Source organism: Psammomys obesus, unplaced genomic scaffold, assembly GCF_907164565.1.
Source record: "Psammomys obesus unplaced genomic scaffold, mPsaObe1.curated_primary_1811, whole genome shotgun sequence".
NCBI classification, from domain to species: Eukaryota; Metazoa; Chordata; class Mammalia; order Rodentia; family Muridae; genus Psammomys; species Psammomys obesus.
Window position 1 is genome coordinate 1,823,430 of NW_026585609.1, and position 21,348 is coordinate 1,844,777.

General features: G+C 40.1%; 1 protein-coding gene across 4 annotated transcripts in view; it reads right to left on the reverse strand.

Moving 5' to 3' along the window:
• Window positions 1–21,348, reverse strand: part of Pik3c2g (phosphatidylinositol-4-phosphate 3-kinase catalytic subunit type 2 gamma) — a 327,855-nt gene that overhangs the window by 13,109 nt on the left and 293,398 nt on the right. For all 4 annotated transcript variants that reach the window (XM_055610362.1, XM_055610384.1, XM_055610373.1 and 1 more), the window contains one exon: window positions 15,678–15,772. In XM_055610362.1, coding sequence (XP_055466337.1) covers window positions 15,678–15,772 — 95 coding nt within the window. The remainder of the gene's footprint in view (window positions 1–15,677; window positions 15,773–21,348) is intronic.

Below are 21,348 nucleotides of genomic sequence, written 5' to 3' on the forward strand. Positions count from 1 at the left end.
GTGTGTGTGTGTGTGTGTGTGTGTGTGTGTGTGTGTGTGTGTGTGTGTTAGAGAGGGGGTGAGCGGGCCTGATTGTGCTCATGAAGAGGTCAGGGGTCCCTCTATAGTAGGTTGTTCTCTAGTTTTTGAGACAGAATCTGCACTGACCCTGTAATTCATCACTTTGGTTGGTCTCGCTGGCCAGCAAGCTGAGAACAGGTGTGCCTCTGCGCCCAGATACTGGCTCTTCAAGTCTACGTGCAAGACAAGCACTTATTGACTGGGCCATCTGCCAAACCCCTTCAACTGCCTTTATATCTTTTAAATCTCATTTGACCTCTTTCTTTCCTTTATTCTGTATATCAGCAGCATATTCAAATCTTGCTGATTTGACCACAATGTTTCCCTTCTCAAAGTGTTCAGGGCTTCCCCGTTGCTTGAGGAAGAAGCTCAAGTGACCAGACCTAAATGTTTTTTGTGTGTAAGCCACGTTCATGCTATGGTTTCTATTTCCAAGTCAGTGTCCTTGAAAAATCCTTGAACATTCTGGAGTTTTCAGAACGACAGAAGAGCACAGATTTCAGTCAGAGCCAGGAGGGTGTAAAGGGCGAGCAGCAGGCCTGCCTTTTAACTGCTTTAAGTGCAAGCATTGATTTCTCAGGTCTTGTAGAGAAGTTTTCCTCCCCATGTAGCTGTCTTATCAGCATCAATTCTTCTCCTTTTTACCGGCGCCCGCATCCTCTCCCTTCAGGATCTCAAATAATTTATTACAGGCATCACCAGCTGTCACTCCTTCAAACAGTTCTCCATGTGCTCTTTGCCCTTATGTTTATGCAAATTAGCTTTTACTTTAAAAATCATTACACAAGCCCTACTTGAGGAACTCTTTTTATTTTATTTTATTTTTTCATTCATGTCTTTTGACAATCACAAAGACTTAACAGAGACCTGGGACAAAGTCAAACCCCTCCTGGGCAATGGGGAGATTGTCTCTATTCCTGGTGGAGTATGAAAAAGTAGAATGACTCCTTTCTTTTAGAATTTTGGCTGATATTTTTAGAAGGTCCTCAGAGGGTAATTTGATGCAATCTCAAGTTGTTTTTTTTTTTTTTTTGTTGTTGTTGTTGTTCATTGTAGCTCCAAATTCTATGTATTCTCGGCTTGCATTTGAAATTGATCATAAAACAACAACAACAACAATCTTTCCTATGTATATCGTCATTTTAGGGGCTCACAAGTTCCTCACTGAAGACCCCTCTCATTGTATCCAGCTCGCCACTCCTTTGTGTTTTCTTTTATATTACTTATTCACGAAATCCTATAGTGTCTTTTCATATGGCTCATACATGAAAGACTCAGAAGCCAGCTGATGCTCTTATTTTGGAAGGTTCTAGAAATGTCAGAGGTTAGGGCCTCATTGGAAGAAGTGGGTCACCTGGGGACATGCCTGCGAGCATCACGTCTTGCGGTTTCCTTCTACTACTACTTGAGATGGTGAGCTTTGATTTTTCCATGCTTTCCTGACCAGGAAACTCTGTCTCCTTAAAGCCCATACAGAAATATATACAGAATATACAGAAGAACTGGCTGACCATGAAATGAATTACCCTGAAACCCTGGGCCCAAAGAAACAAGTTGTTGTGGATTTCGTCACAGCAATTAAAAAAAAACAACAAACAATCCTGACGAATGCATTTACCTTAACTCTACTGGTAGGGCCTTCTATTCTCAGGTAAGAAGCTTGATATTTTAATTTAAAATTTGGCTTGTCTTTATTTTTATCTCTAAATAGACATGTCTGCCCCCCGCCCCCAACCTTCTCACTAACACTGCTTGAAAGGCAATAGCACCAAAGACAGACAAGAGTAAGGATGTATTTTGAGAGGTGTGCCATCAGATGCTTCCAGCATTGTGTGAATGAAGACTTACACACAGCTGTATCCTGTAACCTAGTATACATCTAGTCTGTACCTTACAGCTTGTGGCTATAAACCTGAATACCACAGCTACAAGTGATTTAGAAGCCAGCAACTTAGTCAGACCCCATTTAGCTCACATTGACACATGTTAGCTAAAGCCTGCAGGATCTTCAGGGAACAACATACATGGAGCTGTCACTTCCATGCTAAAAACACCTTCTTCTCGGACCCCTCCTGAGGACCTGCCTGAAGGTCTTGAGAGTCATTGTCTTTTCAGATGCGTGTCCGTTGCGACCCTACTGCTGTTTCTTTCTTTCTTTCTTTCTTTCTTTCTTTCTTTCTTTCTTTCTTTCTTTCTTTCTTTCTTTCTTTCTTTCTTTTTTTTTTTTTTTTTTTTTTTTTTTTGAGACATCGTTTCACTGTCTAGCCCTGGCTGTCCTGGAATTCACTCTATAGTCTAGGCTGGCCTTGAAATGAATGTTTGTTTCAATTTGTGTGTTCAGTTCCTTCCTTAAGTTCCTGCCCTGCCTTCCCTCTGTGATGGCTATGTATTGCAAACTCAGATTCCTTCCTTCCCAAGTTGATTTTTGCCACAGTGTTTATCATAGCATTAAAAGCCATGGTCATACAGATGGCTGACTGTGAGTGAAAGGTATACGGTGGGATATTCTCACACCCTTTCTTATTCTTCTATTATTCTCCCCATTCTGTCATTCTGTTTCTCATATATGGGGTAGAGGGTGAATCAGAAAGAAATAAACATGCTCCTTTATTCTTGTGATATTGTTTGTAATACACACATTTAATTGGACAGGTAGCTCATAAAGTTGAAGGCAGAGCAAAAACTCACATTACCACTAACTTATCTCTACAGTTGAAATCAATGTCTCAAACATGCCTGCTACTGTCTTGTGGAGTGTGTGTGTGTGTGTGTGTGTGTGTGTGTGTGTGTGTGTGTGTGGTGTCTTGGTAACAAACCTACAATGTATTAAAATCACTGCTTCTATGAGTTAGGTGTTACATACCTATAATTCTTGCACTGGAGGGTTAAAAGTGAGAGACCTTGCCTGAGAATAACAACAAAATAAAAGAATAATAAAAACAGTGTTTCACTAATAGTACTTGAAAAATACTGTATATTCCCTAAATTTAATGTAATTAGGCAGTAAAAGGATTTTAGTGGCACCTGAGGAATCATTCAGAAAACCAACTTAGGAAGGTGGGAAGAGGGGTAAATTGCTCATTGGCAAGTATGTGGACTTGAGTTTAGGTCCCTAGGCCTTATCTAAGCTGGACACAGTGACAGATGCTTGCGAGCTCAGTGCTGAGAGCTAGAGACTTGATGATGGTGGGCATTGGCTACCCAGATAGATTGTTTATGAACTCTGGGTTCAATGAGAAACTCTGTCCCGAAAACGAAGGCTGGAGAAGAAGACACATGCTATTGACCTCTGACCCACACCCACGCGTGCATGGGCAAACACACCACCACACACATGTGCACAGCCTGTCATACCCTGCATAAATAACTTACAAGAAGTTGTCCCATTCATTTAAAAGAATAGGATGAAGGGCACCCGGCAGCTTTAACATTTACGAGCGGGGTGATTTCCTTCTTAGCTCAAGAACAAAACATAGGAGATGAGCAGCTTGGTGGAATTTGAAATGTATGCGTGCACGTTAGTAAGTCTTTGTTCATGATGTTGACTTCCAGCTGATCCCATTTCACTTGCATAAATAATTGAAAACACTGAATTTCTGCCTTTACTTCTTGCTCTCGATTGCATGTAGCATTTCAAATGTTCCCCCGTGTCGCTAGTACTGTCGCCCTGAAGAGCAAGAAGTGACAGTGTCTAGAGAAACAGCTGCTTATACAAAGTAAAAGGATAAAAATGGATTATTGGCAAAAGGAGATAAAACAACAAGGGAAAAAAATCTTCACAATTTAAGTTGTTTGTAAAATAAAAAACATTGCTTAACATTGCAGAGTATACCTCCAGTCTTTAAGTATTTTCATCGTGGTAATGAATTCGAGCATGATCATTATTTTTTGTGAATTTTAATAATAGCTCCTCATCTTCCCCATAATATTTATTGTGATTGAAGCATTTACCTTAAATTTTTATCATATCTATGTGTATGTGTGTGTGTATGTATGTATGTGTTCCTGCATGCCATTGCACTCATATGGAAGTCAGAAGACAACTGGAGGGAGTCAGTTTTCTCCTTCTTTCATACGGGTGCTGGGGGCCAAACTCAAGTGAGCAGTCCTAACAGCAAGTGCCTTTACTCACTGAGCCATCTTGCTGGCCCTGGAGTACTTTCTTAAAAAAATGCACAGATTATTATCGTTTACATCATTGGTGGTTTTTCTGTAGAACTTAAGTCTATATTGGAGGTTTTTCTATAGACCCACAACCTTATGTGAGTCTTCAAGAAGTAAAATAATTCAGAATGCTTCTGGATCAAGTTTTATAGGAAGAATGATGAAGATTCGGATGGCTTAAAGCCATCAGACACTTTGGCGCCTTCATTATGTTAACCCAAAGTTTAATTGTATTTCATCCATTATTATCTTTCCAATGAATAATTTATGAGAAGTTTCTGTCATTTTTAACTTAAATGTCTCCAATTATTGGATAATACAAGCTTCAGTGAAAATCAACTGACCATAATTAAAATATGATAGGATTTTCAACCCCCGAGATGGATGCCAGAAACAAAAGAACATGATAAAAACACGTTCTCACTTGCCTATGTGCCTGACAAATTGTAATGTGTGTGTTTAAGTCAGTCATGGGACTAGCTGGTGTGTAACAAATAGCAGCAGAAGTGTAAGACAGAGGTGCCTGGCATTCTTTTAAATTTTTTCTCCTTAAATTAAATACTATAATCATCTTCCCAACCAATGTGTGTTGGTCAATATGAATGGAATGATTTCAAGTTTTTGTGAATTAAATCAGGATGGGCTCTTATTTTACTCCACACCAACTTAAGCCTATCCCAGACTCTTATTTGGTAGGTGATTTTCAAGAATTATTTTTAAAAATACTTAAAAAAAATCTAATTCTCATTTACTTAATACTTTGCGTGATCCATACATACTTGCATACAGGGGCAAGAGGATCACTGCAGCTGGAGTTACAGCTATCTGTGAGTCACCCAATGTGGCTTCTAGGAAACAAACCCTGGTCCTCTGCAAGAGCAGTATGAGCTGTGCTCTTAATTGCAGAGTCATCTCTTTAGTCCTGTCTTCAAAGATCTGAGCAACCTCATCAGCATGCCTGTATACGTGCATTAGTGTGCATGCCCCCGCACACCCACACACAACAGGGGGGGGGGGGAGAAAGGGGTAGAGAGGGAAAGAGATAGGAAGAGAGAGAGAGTGGGGGGAGAGGGAGAGAGCCAAACAGATCTTCTTCATCTGTGGGTTCCATGATTGCAGAGTTTGGATGCAAACAAGTACAGATCAAAAATAATTTTTATATTGTGTCTATTCTGAAAATAAATGTTTTCACTCATGATATTACATGTAATATCATATATATATATATATATATATATACATACACACTATTTGTGTGTGGATTACCTGAAAAATTATATCATTTAATATAAGGAAACTAGCATCTTCAAGGGGGTTTTCCAGGCAATCCCCAGGGACACCAAGGGACAAGTGCATTTTTAAAATATTTTATCTTTAACCCGACATCTTTAACAGCACCACTCTGGTAGATTAAACACCTTTTCTGACTCAGTAAGTATAAATTGAATTGCTTCTGTAAACCCAGAATTCTAATCACAGCCCGTCTTCATCACTGAAATGTTGTGTGAAATTTGTCAAGGTTTTGCTGTTCCTCAGTTTTAATAACACAGGGGAAATGAGGCTTTAAACTTCATTTATGTTTTAGAATCTCTCAACAGAAAAGGTTGATGAGCTGTCTTTGAGTTAGTTAGTAATTAAACTCTTGTTTTAAATTTGTTGAGCAGCTCTGAGTGAATCCAAGTCTTTGGGTCCAAGTCACAGGTATTAGTGTACAACTAAGAGATGACCACATGAGGTTCAATTGAGAAGTCATTCAAAACAATAAAGTATTGAAAGATTATATATATGTGTGCCCTTAGTGTAGGGGAAACTGAACTGTAAAGGGCAAAGGAGTACATTAGTGGCCTCCGAAAGTTGTCTGTCTATATACCCCAGAATCTCACAAATCATAAGGGAGGGAGGCACGATTGTGCATTTGCAGAGTTCCAGTTAGCTTGTTCCCAGATTGCTGACCCTAGATGTAAATGGATGGAATTCTGATGGACTGAGACAGGTCATGGGACCTCTGGACTGTTTACCACAAGAACAGCCTCTCCTGAGGGAAAGACAGCACAGAAGGACCAAGGAAGACTGTGGCACGTAATAGGCTAAGGAGATGGGACAAAAGGAGCTGAGGTGTTGGGTCAAAAATGAGGACCCATTAGTCTTGGATTCGAGTTTTAATTCAAAGTCTACTTGAGTTCCCAGACAACATGTCAGTATTTGCTGTTAGTGAAGAGTCTTTTAACATGCTAATAAAAGGGATGTTATTAGAACACCTGAAATTTAATTATTAAATACATGTTTGCACATCCAAAATACAGTGATAAATAAAATGCCCGTGTGAACACTTTAAAGAATTTAAAGTTGGAGCTACCTATTGTCGTGAAGTCTTATCTCACGTATAAATATTGTAATATTTTTCTATTTCTCTTTTCTCTAGCTTTTGTTACTTAGGTCAGAATCTAGAGTTTGTGTCCTGTGGGATGCAGGGCCCCAGGAAAGCTATGAATATGAACCTACACAAAAATCATAAAATTATCTAAAATATCATAGGAAAATTTTGGTGATTTTTTTTTGTAACTTGATTCTGCAGTTCTTTAGTATGAACTGTGTAGATTTCAATGTCATGTGATGGAGTCAAAAGGTTGTGCATGTCTGACAGAGTGAAACAAAAGAAAGGAATATCATAACAATCAATCAAATAACTCACAGATGAAGAGAAAATACTGAAAAGCACATTGAGAATAATAGACATAAAAGGAAATTGAATGGATTTGTTGCTAATTACACATAAGAATAAAAATGAGTTGAAGTATAGAAAATAAGTTACAGTGAAATTTTGATCAGAGGTCATGTGAGGGTGGTGCAGAAACTCAAGGGAATAAGTAATCCCAGAGTTAGAAACAGTCTTTGTAGAAAACAGAGGAGCAATTTGGAATTTTTGAGATGGAAAGATATCAGCATATAAATGCTCATCAGATAGTTAGAAATGTGTAAATGAAGAGAAAGATTAAAAATGGAGATTGAAATTTAGGGGGAAATCTGTATTATCTTTGAAATCACAAGATATTAAACAGGAGATTAGTTTTAAGAGTCAAGGCCTTGAATATTGGAAACAATCATATTTAAAGTTAGAGGCTGTTGTCATATTTTATTGAGTCATGATAAGCCTCATCTGCCCTAAATCTATAGAGGCAAGATATATTTAAAAGATTAATGCAAAGAAAAGCGTAACATATGGACGAAGTCTCACAGACACCTGGGAAAAACAACAACAAGGCAGATATTAAAGCTGTTAATGTTAAAAAGATTGATTCTGGTAAGTTTATTAAAGATGTAGAATTGATTTCTTTGAGAAATAATTGATCAGCATTAAGGATTATAAATACATTCACCAACGCAGCAACATATGAAATCAATATGCAAAATTAGTTTTTCTATAAGGCAAAAACTCACTAAAAAGAAGTCAAGGAAAACTTTCTATTGGTAGAATGTAACAGAAATTGTAACTCGGAGGTGTAAACTTAACAGAAGATGTTAATGATTTCTAGGATAAAAGTCCATAAACTCTGAAGAAAGACATCGAAAGACCTAGATAGTTGGACAAGTTTCCTCTACACATATGACTACTGAATCAACATTAGGGAAATGCCCATAGCATCAAGGGTACTACAGATTCAGTGGACTCCCTATCAAAGTTCCAATGACATTATTCTCAACTCCCATCTGTCTCCAAAGCATAACATTTATACAAAACTACAAAGACCCAGAATGGTCGAAACAATTCTGAGCAGAAAGAGCAATGCTGAAGGTATCCCAGAGACTGACTTCAAACTCTACTGTGGAGGCATGGTAACAAAACACAGCATAGCAGCTGTGCAAACATGGACAGCAATGGAGTAGAAGACCCAGAAAGAAACCCACATAGCCACTGCTATTTGATTCTTGATAAAAAATATTTAAAAAATACAGGGGAAATTTGTTTGCTAAAGAGATGGCTCAGCATATGACCCTTGTTTAGTTCCATTACCCATGACAGGAGGTTCACAACTGCCTGTAACTCAGCTCAGGGGAATCTGACACCCTCTTCTGGCTCCTGCATGCACCTGAGCTCCAGTGCATGCATGTGGGTATGTGTGTACAGCACCCCCCCAATTTAAAATAATATTACTTTTTTTTAAAAATATAGACAAAAAGACAGACTCTTTTAACAAGTGGTGCTGGGAAATAGTATTCACATGTAAAGAAGAATGAAGGTAGGGGTGTAGAGAGATGGCTCAGTGGTTAAGAACACTAGCTATGGTTCCAGAGGACTGAGATTGATTCCCAGCACCTAGGTGGTGGCTCACAGTAGTCTGTATGTCCAGCTCCAGGGGGTTTGTCACACCCTTCTGTCCTCTATGGACACTGCCTACACCATGGTCCACAGTCATATGTTCAGGAGAAACACCCACGCAAACAAAATAAAAGAAAACCAAAGAAGACTGAAACTAAACTACTACTTGTAGTCAAACAAAAATCAGCTCAAACCATGTACAAGAGCCAATGAAATACCTAACATGTCATTGAACTGCTAGGTGAATACAGGAAGAAGACTCCAAGATCTAGTCATAAGCGGTGATTTTCTAGGTAACTTTACAAGCTTTAGCGTAACAAAAGAAACAATAGAGTGGAAAGATAGACTATAAAATAGGAAAGAATCTCGACAGACTACTCATTTGACAGGGAATTAATATCCAAAGCATATGAATACTAAAAAAAAGAAAACAACACCCCAAATTGCATAATTCAAACAATAAAACTGGCAAATGAATAGAATACATGCCTTTCAAGTAACAAAGTACAGATGGCAGGGAGCTCATGAACAAAGCAGAGCAGTTATAGTGAACTAGAAAGCATAGGGGTTTGTTTTTGAGATTTGCTTGTTCTGTCTAATCTTTGTTTCATAAGCAAGTGTTTCCTCCTCTCTGTGTCCTATGAAATAATTTCCCAACAAGGCTACTGCTCTGTGTCAGGGAACTAGCTTCACCTCATTCTAAATAACCACAGACTTGGTGTGAGAGAGCAGCTAGATGGTGAGATTCAGGACGGCTGGCTTCACTTTAGCGGTTACTTTGGAGGCCTGGGAAGATGTACATTGTGCCACAGGGAGAAGAAGAAAGAAGAGAGATGACACAGACTGGGGAAGTCTTTGAGCGCAGGAGGATACCCACATTGGGACACCCCAGAAACAAAGGGAAAGAACACCTAGACGAGGCTACCTGCAAAAACCCTAAATATTGCACATCTAAACGTTAAGTGTTTCTTTGTCATACAAACTGAAATACTGTTACAAGTCTTGGCTAGGCTTCTAAGTGATCTCAGTCACTTGTCAGCTATGATCACCAGAGTAACTCATATTTTGCTTCTTTGAATGGGAAAGATTTTTTTTTTTTTGCCATTTTGTTTGAGCCTGTATTCTCACAGAAGGAAAGAAGTTCCTAGAACAAAGCTTCAAAGATTTAATATAAGATAAACAAGTCTTCTCATCAGACTTAATATAACAAGACTTCAGGCATAATTCATTTTAATATTAATATAAAATCAAGGACAACTACTGGAGTCTTGATTACTTTGGCATGCGAACACATTAAAGGCTTTAAAATTAAATAACAATTAGCTAGAACTGGAAACGAGAAAAGAAAATAACTTAAGAATTTGTAGATGCTTTCTCATGTCCTCTATATTAAAATGCAATCTCTACTTTTAGATAAGCAGGAGAAATAATAATTTAATAACAGTCTGAGGGCAGCGGAGATGGCTCGACAGCGAAGAGTGTGCACTGCTCATGCGTAAGACCTGAGTTTGGTTCTCAGCACCCACTATCTCCTCCAAAACCGGCTCCAGGACATCAGATGGCTCTGGCCTCCATAGACACCTACATCCACATGCACTTGAACACAAACACACAGGCATATAGACACACACACACACTTAAAGATAATCAGCAATCAAAAAAGAGGAAATCATGAAATTTGCAGGCAAATGGTGGGATCTAGAAAAGATCATTCTGAGTGAAGTATCCCAGAAGGAGAAAGACAAACATGGAATATACTCGCTTATATAGACCTAAAAGATATGATAAACATAATGAAATCTATACACCTAAAGAAGATAATCAAGAAAGCAGACACGAGGTATGATGATCAATCCTCATTTAGAAAGACAAATGGGATATGCATTGAACATATGACAGGAGTCTACCGCAGAAAGCATCTGAAAGACTCTACCTAGCAGTGTTCCAAAGTAGATACTAAGACTCATAACCAAACCTTAGGCAGAGTGCAGGGAATCACATGAAAGAAGGGGAGTTTGATGTGGAAAGGATAGGAGCTCCACAAGGACCAAACATATCTGGGCACAGGGTCTTTTCTGAAATGGACACTCAACCAAAGACCATGAGAGGATAAAACCTAGAACCTCTGCTCGGATGTGACCTGTGATAGCTCAGTAATCAATTGGTTTTCCATAGTAAGGGGAACAAGGACTATTTCTAACAGGAACTCAATGACTGGCTCTTTGACCTCCCCACCTCCCAAGAGAGGAGCAGTACTGTTAGGCCACAGAGGAGGACTTTGCAGCCAGTCCTGAAAATACCTGACAAAACGGAGTCATATGAAAGGGGAGGAGGTCCTCCCCTATCAGTGGACTTGGAAAGGGTCAGGGAGGAGATGAGGGAGGGAAGGTGGGATTGGGGAGGGAATGAGGGATACAGCTAGGATACAGAATTAACAAAATGTAACTAATGAGAATAATAAAAAAAGAAAAGAAAAGAAAAGAAAAATGCAGAGCACTTTTGTGACTACTTTCAAAAGACGAAAAGAATCTTAGTCTTTACTTGTCCATACGAGAACTATTGCTTTTAATGAAGTATTTGAAAGGTTTGACGTGGCAACACAAGTGGACTGGAGTGTAGTCTCACTGAGGACATGACAATGACATGTCCGACATGTGTGAGTGAGCCATCAGTGGATACAGAGGTCCTGGGGCAGCACTGGCCTTCCTATTCCAGGAAGAGCAAGAAGATGTTGCAGCTGGGATAGAGCGACTGAGGAAGCTTGAGGTCAGAGGTGAAGCTGAACGTGTCAAGGGAACCAGACTTGTAGAACTTCATCTGCCATTGGGTATTACTTGAGTTCATGGCAAGTGAAATGAGACTTCAAAACACAACGAAGAAAGAAACTAGAGGAACTGACTTTTCTCCTCGAAGCTACTAGGTTTAGTGGAGATCAAATGAAACAGGGCGTAAGCAAGCAACCTTATAAAACTACGGCAGTGATTCAGGTGGGAGATGATGGCGATTTGAAGCAATGTGGATGGGATATTCTGGGCCTTTGGGTTTATGTAAGATACAGAATTTTCAAATAAGATAACGTAACTTGTAAGAGAAGTGGAGTGGAATGACTAAGAACCTCAACATATGTCACGTGAAGTCGATAGTGAGACAGTGATGGGAAAGATTGCATGTTTAACGTGAGGCCATCAAAACTGGGATGTGGAGCCTGTAGAGTTGAGATGCCCATTGCATTTTTAAGACGCAGTCTAACCAGCTGTATACACAGCTCTGGATTTGGGAAGCTCTGGAGTTGTAAAGGGGGAATAAAAAGACAAGACAAATTCAAAGCTCTGAAAGTAGAGGTAGGAAAAAAAGTGATCTATAACTGAAATGTGGAGTCCTGACTTTTCTCAGCATTCGCAGACTGGGGAGAAGAGAACCAGACGTCACAGTGACGAATGACTTAATACTCTGGAGGCTGAGGAAAAAGCACCGCTGCTAACTTGAGGTCACACAGTTCCAGGCCAGCTTGGAATATACAGTGAGATCCTGTATCAAAAGAGAACAAACAAAACAAGAAAGAGAGAGAGAGACAGAGACAGAAGAGAGAAAGAAAGATGAGACAGGATGTGGATGGAGAGGGAGCATTGAACCAGTACTAGTAATGTTCTGAGGCCTCTGACACACCACACGGTCATGCCCTTTTCAATCTTTGGTGGGAATCCAGGATCTGTGGCCCTTTAGTGCTCATTATGTTTCCAACTCTAGCTCTTAATCGTTCCACTTCCATAATTCTTCCTTCATCGCACTGGCTTTGAAAGGCCTCATTGGTAGGCTTAACTTTATGAGTGTGAAATGCTGTTTTGGAAATTGTCAAAAGTAATTTTGGAATTCATCGGTTGCATGGAATGGGTGATCAATTTAGTTAATATTGTTTTTGATCAAAAATTAGGCATGACCATTGAAAACTATCACCCAGCTTACTGCGTGATTTATTTGCCAGATCGGAAAGCAATTTCAATAGGCTTTGTCTAAACCATTTTGAGTAATGACAACATTACTGAAACAAATATGTCATCTCAAAGGGGTCTGTTTCAAGGCTGAAATGTATGAACAGATTTATATAAACTCTTTTGACTTAACAATGTTTCTTACTATTCCTTTTGTCACATGGTGTTATAGATGATCAAGATCTATGAACACCCATGTGGTCATAAATAATATTTCGCTGAATCTTCATTTCCCAGAGTAAACATTTCTTGAGCAACTGTTACTCTGATTTACAACAATTTTCTTATTCAAACCAGTGAAAGATAATTGTTTCATTTTGAGACAGAGTTTTTCATACATCGTGCTTGCCTCAAATGTGCTACATAACTGAGAATGAACTTAAACTTTTTATCCTCCCGCCTCTGTTTCCCAAGTCCTAGGATTTCAGATGTGTGTCACTATGTCTGGTCTAGGTATTGTTGGGGATTGAACTCAGGGTTCTGTCTATGCTAGGCGAAGTTTCTACTGATGCTTTTACATTTTCAGATAACCATTCTAATAAGTGAAACATCTATAAAACTCAAAAATGTGTCTACATGTTTCAAAAATTGCCAACTGTGAGAGCTACAGAGCTACAGATTTAGCAAGAAGCATCCTTGGCTCTCTGGCTAATACTAAGTTTTCTAATGGATGTATCCTCTGCAAACTATGCCAATTGTTTGCTCACAGAATAAATATTTATTAAATGTAGTGTGTACCAGACACATGTCATGTGGGGAGGCGACTGCTCCTTTAGAGCCTTCCAAACACACCCTGCAGGACTTATGTGCATAAGGAATAGAGCCAGCACTGAGCTGGCTTGTGCACTCCCTGTGCAGTGTTTTGGTAGTTACTGCACATGAAGGGCCTGTTTGGCCAGACTCGGGAAGTCTGGAGGAGCTGGTGATGTTCAGTTTCCTTTTTCTCTTCACTATGCCCACCATCACATCATGCATTACTTACCCTATGACACAGGATGCTCTCTGGCCTCCCAGACAACTGCCAGCCCTTGTCATGATGGTGATCTCTCTTTCTCTGTATCTCTCTGATTTTCATTCTTAATGAAGCTCTTCTGTAGGCCTTAAAGGAAGCTTCCCTTTTCCTTCAAGATCTCATGACATTTAAATCTCCATGCATTGTATTGTGTGTGTGTGTGTGTGTGTGTGTGTCTAATTCTCTCCCTCTCATCTTGAAGCTGGATCATGGCCTTGAGGCACTTTCATTCACGTAAGCCTTACTAAAATGAACTGTCTGAGCTGCCGTTGGGAGCCTGCTACTTCTGGCATGCTTTACCTCTGTTTAACAAAATGGAGAACCTTTCCAGAATGTCTAGACAGGGTTGCTGTGTTGAAGAATGCTCCCTGACAAAGACAGACGGCACAGACTGGAATAACTACCTACTTCCTCCATGCACAGACAACCAAACAGGACCACAGCATCAAGATTGACAAGGAAGGACTGGGAAGATGGCTCCACGTGAAGCGCTTGATGCTCAAGTGTGAGAGCCTGAGCTTGGGTTCCAAGCACCCAAGTAAAAGCCAGGGACAGTAGTATAACTTTGTAACCCCGGTGCCAGAAGGGGAGTTGGCAGGGACAGGAAGATGTGAAGCGGACATTTCTGGTTTCTTTGAAGACTCAGTTTTGTCAGGTGATGCTTTGCTGCAAGCCGGGCATGTGATGTTTTGGTGGAGGCTGGCTTGTGAGAGCGCACATGATGTTTTGCTGTGAGCTCTTTTGTGAGAGAGGGGTGTGACACTGGCCACATGAGAACTTTCGTGGGTGGACCCTGGGAGAGGAGCTATGGAGAGGCCCACCCACAGTAAGGCATTACTTTTTGGATCGACATCCCCGTGCTGATCTTTGTGCTTTTATACTTGACTTCCAAGAGAGAAGCATTTCAGAGAACTTCTTTGGGGCAATCCAACTGAGGCTTTCACTGACTTGAGCTGATTTGTGTTCCAGCTTGGTGTTGGGCTTTGGACTGGATTGCTGGTGTCCTGATGACTAAGTTTGGTAATCTCCTAAAGAACCATCTACCCTAAATAGCAGGAAATAGATAAAAGAGGTCTACAGCCCCTTTCCCTTCTAACCTCCTACATAAGGTCAGGGATGGAAGGGAAGTAAAGGTGTTTAAGAACCCTAAATAAAGCAAGTTTGGTGAAAAATCTAAGCCTACAAGGATTGCTATCTGGAGCTCACTGGTCAGCCAGCCAGTCAATCAGTGAGTTTCAGACTCAGCAAAAGACTCTGTCTCAAAAAAATGAGGGGAACAATAGATGAAAAGACCTGATTCTAGCCTTTAAATCTGTTTGCACACATATATTTGTAAACACACACACACACACACACACACACACACACACACACCCATACATATGTGCATGTGCACACAGAGAAAGAGAGAGGAATAATCAGGATAATTATGTTATTTAATAGAAAAAAATAGGGGCTAGTGACCATTTGAAGAAATGAAAGTGAAATGTTTGACAAAAGGGGAAAATGCAAAAAAAAAAAAAAAGCTGTTTCAGGGCCTCCAACAAACTCCCACAACAGTCCCATAAAAAACTCCCATAAAAAAGTCCCTATTTTTGAGAAGAAACACTTCTAGACAATTACATCAGAAGGTGGAGAGTAAGATCATAGTGCAAAAGTAAAAACAGAAGTAATATGGAAGTTTGGGTGGAAACTGTATGAAACTGTTACCTTCACAGAGATAGTCCTTTTTGAAGCTCAGCAGAGGGTGAGGAGGTACAGCGCCCAACCGGCAGCCAGAGAATGATCTCCCTGTGAGCTCAGCGGAGGGAGCCACAGAAACACCCTGAAACCAGCATATTTCTTCCCAGCCTCTTCTGCTTATTCAGGGAGTGATCACAGGTTTTCCTGAAACTTCATTTTGAGTGTAGTCCTGTGTTCATTCGCTGGCTTCCCCTTCGAGATATGCTCTAGCCTGTACCTCAAGGACCATGTTTGCAGTGAGACAGAAACATTGAAAGTGGCTACTTTACTGCTTGTTTAAACTTGGTTGTTAGACCCTTTCCTCTCACTAACATTGACCCTAACGGTCCAAAGGAGGCTGCGACTGCTCAATGGATGCCTCTGTGTCTCTTTCGACATGGAAGGAACTTACGATGTTTTTCATGTGTTTCACTAGGATGGTGAGCTTCGAGTCCTCGTACGTCATCAGTAACTGCACCTTGGGGTTTTTGTCTGGAGAATTCTCACCTGAGAAGACAGACAATGTTAGCTAAGTCAGAGTTAGGTCAGCCCCGAATCCACGACTCTCTTAAAGACTACACAGGGCGAGCAGGAAAAGACGAAAGGAACATTCTTCAGATGGTGTACAGATATTCTCAGTTCAGGATGCCGGACTACTTAGGCAGAGGTGGGGTCTGGGTCTCGCCTGCTTCACCTGTCTCTCTGACACTGTAGATCCAGTTTTGACTGACACCATTATTTAAGCTGCTATTTAAAGTTAAAGCCTCCATATAACTTTTAGTTGTCATTTTCTGCTTAACCATTATGATTGCCAGAGGTCAGAGAGACTGAGAGTGTGATCTTTAAGATATACTTTGTTTTTTAATTTTGTGTGTGTATGTGTGTGCATGCACACACACATACAAACATGCATGCACACCCGTAAATAGGGGTAACCACAAAGGCCAGAAAAATGCATGGAATATCCTGGACCTGACGTTGAGGTCCAGGTGTGGTGTGAGCCACAGAGGTGGCTGCTGGGAACCAAGCCTGTGTTCTCTGGATGAGCAGTAAGTGGCCACACCTCCTGTGACATCCCTCCAGACCAACAGCGGCCTTTAAAAGTCAGTGAATCTGGGTGTGTGAGCCAGCTCTGCTACGGCAGACTGTTGCTGTGACTAGGCTAATCAGTTTGCTGTGGTAAGTGACCTACTTTTGGATAGTTTGGGAATGAATAAGTGATAAAATCCAGGAGATTGCTGTGTGGAAAGAACTCAGCAGGCTCTTGGAGCTGAGAGGAGTCGCTCTGCATTTGCTCTTTCATCTGTCTTTCCTATCTCATGCAAACTCATTTAGATGAAATAGTTAGCCTGGTCTGTCAGATGATTATCATACTCCTCCCTAGATAGACCCTCAAGTCTGTTGGTTTTCTGAGATTATTGATTTCTACAGTAATGTTTATAAAACTGCTCTTTGGATCAAATGTGCCTCTTCATGTTTAAAATTTTCATTTTTATTTATTTATTTTTGGTGGGTCAGTGCTTGCCATGGCACCTGGCTAAAGGTCAGAGGACAATTGTGGGAAATGAGTCCCCCCTTCCTCCATGTGGGTTCCAGGGACTGAACCAAGGCGTCCTGCTCGGTGGCAAGGGCCTTTATTACCTCACTGGTCCTGAGATTTGCCTGACTCCAAAATCACTTTGTTCTGTTGTTTGTTCATTTATTTTATTCCCAACTATACTATTACTTTATATTGAAACTCACATATTTGGTCCTTAAAATTCTTTTCCTTGTCCTTTAAATAGTTTTCATCTTATTCAATTCCTTTACAATGAGTTGGCCACCACACTTCATCTGTTGAACAGTTACCATTTTTTCAAAGCCTAAGCAAAAGTAAGATGTTCCTGGGTCTACTTTTCCTTGAACATTCCTAGCACAACCCGAGTCAGTTCATGCTTACACTGCAATTATTCTATCTGTTGTCTAGTCAATTTGGCTCTATCTCAGGATTTATTTCTTCTGTGTTCCCTAAAGAAATAATCTGCAATTTGTTTTATATACATACATTAGGTATTCATCCAATAACACAGTAATGTCAAATTTACCTTGAGCCATATCATTATGTCAATAAAATAAAGACTTTAGTGGTTTTCTTTTTTTTTTTTTAACTCAAATTTTCTACTTTTTTTTGCCCAAGGATTAAGCATAGTTTATTGTGGGTCTAATGACTCCCTTGACAGTGAGCCTCTGGTTGTATAGATGCTGAAAAGTTTAGAAAAAACAGTTATAAAAAAAAGTCAGAGTTCAGGGAATCTTATGATAGAAATGGGAGATAGTAAGACATGGAGGGGACAGGAGTTCTACAAGGAGAGCAACAGAACCAAAAAAATCTAGGCATGGGGGTCTTTTCTGAGACTGATACTCCAACCATGGACAATTCATGGAGATAACCTAGAACCCCTGCACAGATGTAGCCTATGGCAGCTCAGTGTCCAAATAGGTTCCATACTAATGGGAACAGGGACTGTCTCTGACATGAACTCAGTGTCAGGCTCTTTAATCACCTCTCCCTGAGAGGGGAACAGCCTTACCAGGCCACAGAGGAAGACAATGCAGCCACTCCTGATGAGACCTGATAGACTAGGATCAGAAGGAAGGGGAGGAGGACCTTCCCTATCAGTGGACTGGGAGAGAAGCATGGGTGGAGAAGAGGGAGGAGGGTGGGATTGGGAGAGTAATAGGGAGGGAGCTACCGGTGGGATACAAAGTGAATAAATTGTAATTAGTAAATTAAAAAAGTCAGTATGCAATGTGGGACTCATTGTGGTTTGCTTTGTTTTCTGGTAGTTATTCTCAATTCTCTAATTTTTCTCAGTACATTAAGATTGCACCAGTTGGGTGTGTCCTTTTTGTGTGCCTCTTTCATGGTTTAGAGCAGGTTATTCATCACACGTAGGCGATATTAGTTTTATTATCAATTAACTGAGTTCATAGTTAATAATATGGATTACTTATAATTAAAAGAGGGCTTATTTGAACCAAGGGGACATCTGTTATCTAAATACATTAAAAATCATTTAAATATCCCCATTATAATGATTGAGTCGCTGTAAGTTGATTCTCACTGAAGCAAATTATGTTTCATAATAAAAAAAATATTAGTGAATACTAGGTATGAAGGTGCTAAAATACTGATGACTTTTTAATGCACAATGAATATTATATTTGAATTAAGAGGTGAAGAAATTACTAAATAGAAACCCAATGCATTTAATGAAAGAAATTTTAATTCAAGGGTAGAAAATTATCATAAATGCATGAGGAAGTGTCTGAGCAGTAAAGGTACAGTTGCTGTGTGCATTGACTGACGATGGGGCTAGAACTCCCACCGGGAGATTGTTAACCAGAGACTCCATCAAAGCATCTGGGGGTTCAGAACCCCAGGAAAATCAGGGTTCACCAGGATTTCTTAACAGCTAATAGGTTCTTAGTAGAGAAACTTGAAAAGACTGAGAAAGTGCCAGCCTGTGGGAGGCATTTCACTAACTCCTCACAGCAAAGCAGCAAGGTTGGTTTGTCCCTGTTTGGACATGTGGAAACTAAGGCACTTCCTCCTAAGTCATGCAGATCAAAAATGGCTGATGCCGAGACTCATAGCCAAACTTTGGGCAGAGTGAGATAAAAAAGACCTGGAGTGGACAGGAACTCCACCAGGAGACCAACAGAACCAAAAAATCTGGGCTCAGGGGGACCTGCAGAGGTTGATGAATCAACCAAGGATCATAAATGGAGAGGACCTACATGTCCTGCTCAGATGTAGGCCATGGGCAGCTCTGTCTCCATGTGGGTTCCATAGTAAGGAGAGCATGGACTGTCTCTGTCATGGACTCAGTGGCCAGTTCTTTGATCAATTCCTCCTAGTGAGAGGGCCTAACTAGGCCACACAGAAAAAGGATCCAGACAGTTCTGATAAGACCTGATTGGCTAGGGTCAGATAGTAGGGAGGAGTACCTCCCCTATCAGGGGACTAAGAGAGGGGCACAGAGGAGGAAGAGGAAAGGAGGGTGGGACTGGGAGGAGACGAAGGAGGGGGTTACATCCGGGATACAAGTGAATAAACTGTAATAAATAATAATAATAAAGAAAAAATTTTTAAATGGTGGATCATAGAAACTCACAGGAACTGTGTTTGCCTGACTGAGATCTGTTCTGTATGGTGCCAGTTAAAATTATAGTTTGGTTGGGAGAGTGAATACAGAGGCTCTATCTCCAACCGAGGAACTATTGTCAGCTGGGGGCAGAGGGAAAGTTTTTGGGGTGTGTGGCCACTGGTAGCTTGCTCATGCCTCTGTGGATTGCTCCACACCTCTACACACATGGGAACCACCAATTGGTATCAGTGGGTTATACAAGAAAAGGACATGGAGTTGGGCAGAGGTTGATTGTGTAAGGGCTTCAGGACAAGAAGCTTCAGGACAGGAAAAGGGGAAAGTGGATGGCGGCTGTGATTAACACACACTAAACTCGTTTTCAAAATATCAAATGTATGAAAAATTCAGACTAAACCAACATACTATTCAAAATAAATGGACAGGAAAAAGACATAGTGCTGGATTAGGTGATATCTGGGGCCATGTTGTAAATGATAAAGTGAAAGTCACAAGATAAAAGAAAAAGCTTAAATGAAGAGCTTGAGAACAGATTGATATGGAGACAGAGAGGCTAGAATTTTCTGGTCACTGGGATTTGCAATGCTCACTGGGTTCCTTGTGGCTGGTATAATTGAGCCTGAGTGTTTCTGTCACGAGTCTCTTAGTTAGCTTTCTATTTTCATAAAAATGAAAATAGCATTGTGAAGTGATATTTTTCGGAAGACAATTTATTTGTCTGATTGAAGGTGACAAATAATTTTTGAAGTATGAAGTAAAAAGTATTCAGTGTCTGGTATCTGTCTACTGACTATTGTATTGTCTCTGTATCTGTCTAGAGAGATACACAGCATTTTCAAATTGCTCCATAAAAGCAAAGATGAATATATCATTCCTTTTTTCCCATCCTGACAAAGACCATAGCATATTGCTATTCTGCACAAAGTATTTGCAGGTATATTTATATCAACATTAAAAAATTATTTTTAAGTTTCTAAAGTACAGCTTCTATTACACGGGGGTATTGTGATTTACCTAATTGGTTCCAAAAGAGGGGTAGGTGGGTCTTTCCCAGTGTTGTGTAGCCTCTGTGAGCCGTGATTCAGGGCACAGCCTTAAAGACATGTCACCTGTGCCAGTTTGTGAATTTCAGAACAAAAACTCAAGAGCAGATCCGAGTGTATTTGCCTGTGTAATTTTTGATAAATATTGCCAAATAATTCCATGGTGCTTGTATCAATTTGTATTATCACCAGGAGTGTATGAGAGGCCTGCTGATTTGCAACTAAGATGCTAATTAAATTGTTCTTGTGCCAATCCGATGACAGGGGTGAGGAACCCATGGCATCCATGTAATTTAATTCATGATTCTCTTATGAATGAGGCTGAGCATGTTCTCATTGGTCAAGAGCCTCTTGTAATTTTGTGTACTTATCTTTCATAGTCCTAATTTTCCTACCAGTTTCTAGAGGATAGTTATATGCTCACTGAGCAGATCTTTTGGACAAAATATTGCATCTACTTTGTCACTCATCGTTGCATTTTACTTCTACTTTGCTGAAGCCTTTACCGCCATGCACGTTGAATTTGGGCCACACCCATTGAAGCACACTTTAGGATTATAAGGGATTGCCCCAGGTTTCCTTGGTGAGCTGTGATTTCATTATTTGCATTTACCATTTCTTCCTCTATTTGTTATTTATCCTGTATAACAAAATGTGTGCTATAAGCTGTTTACTGAACATTCTCTCTCTGTTCTGGTGCATGCTAGATTTTTAAGTGTATTTGGTTCTCCTCTTGAACAACCTATGGTAACCTTTATATTGATTTATTCATTGATCTGCTTAGGCACAATCATAACACTGCTTTAATTTCTACGGATTTTAACGTGGGTTTTTTTTTTTTTTTTGGTCCATTTCACTTTGTTCTGGTTTTATGGATTTTTTTTTCTGACTT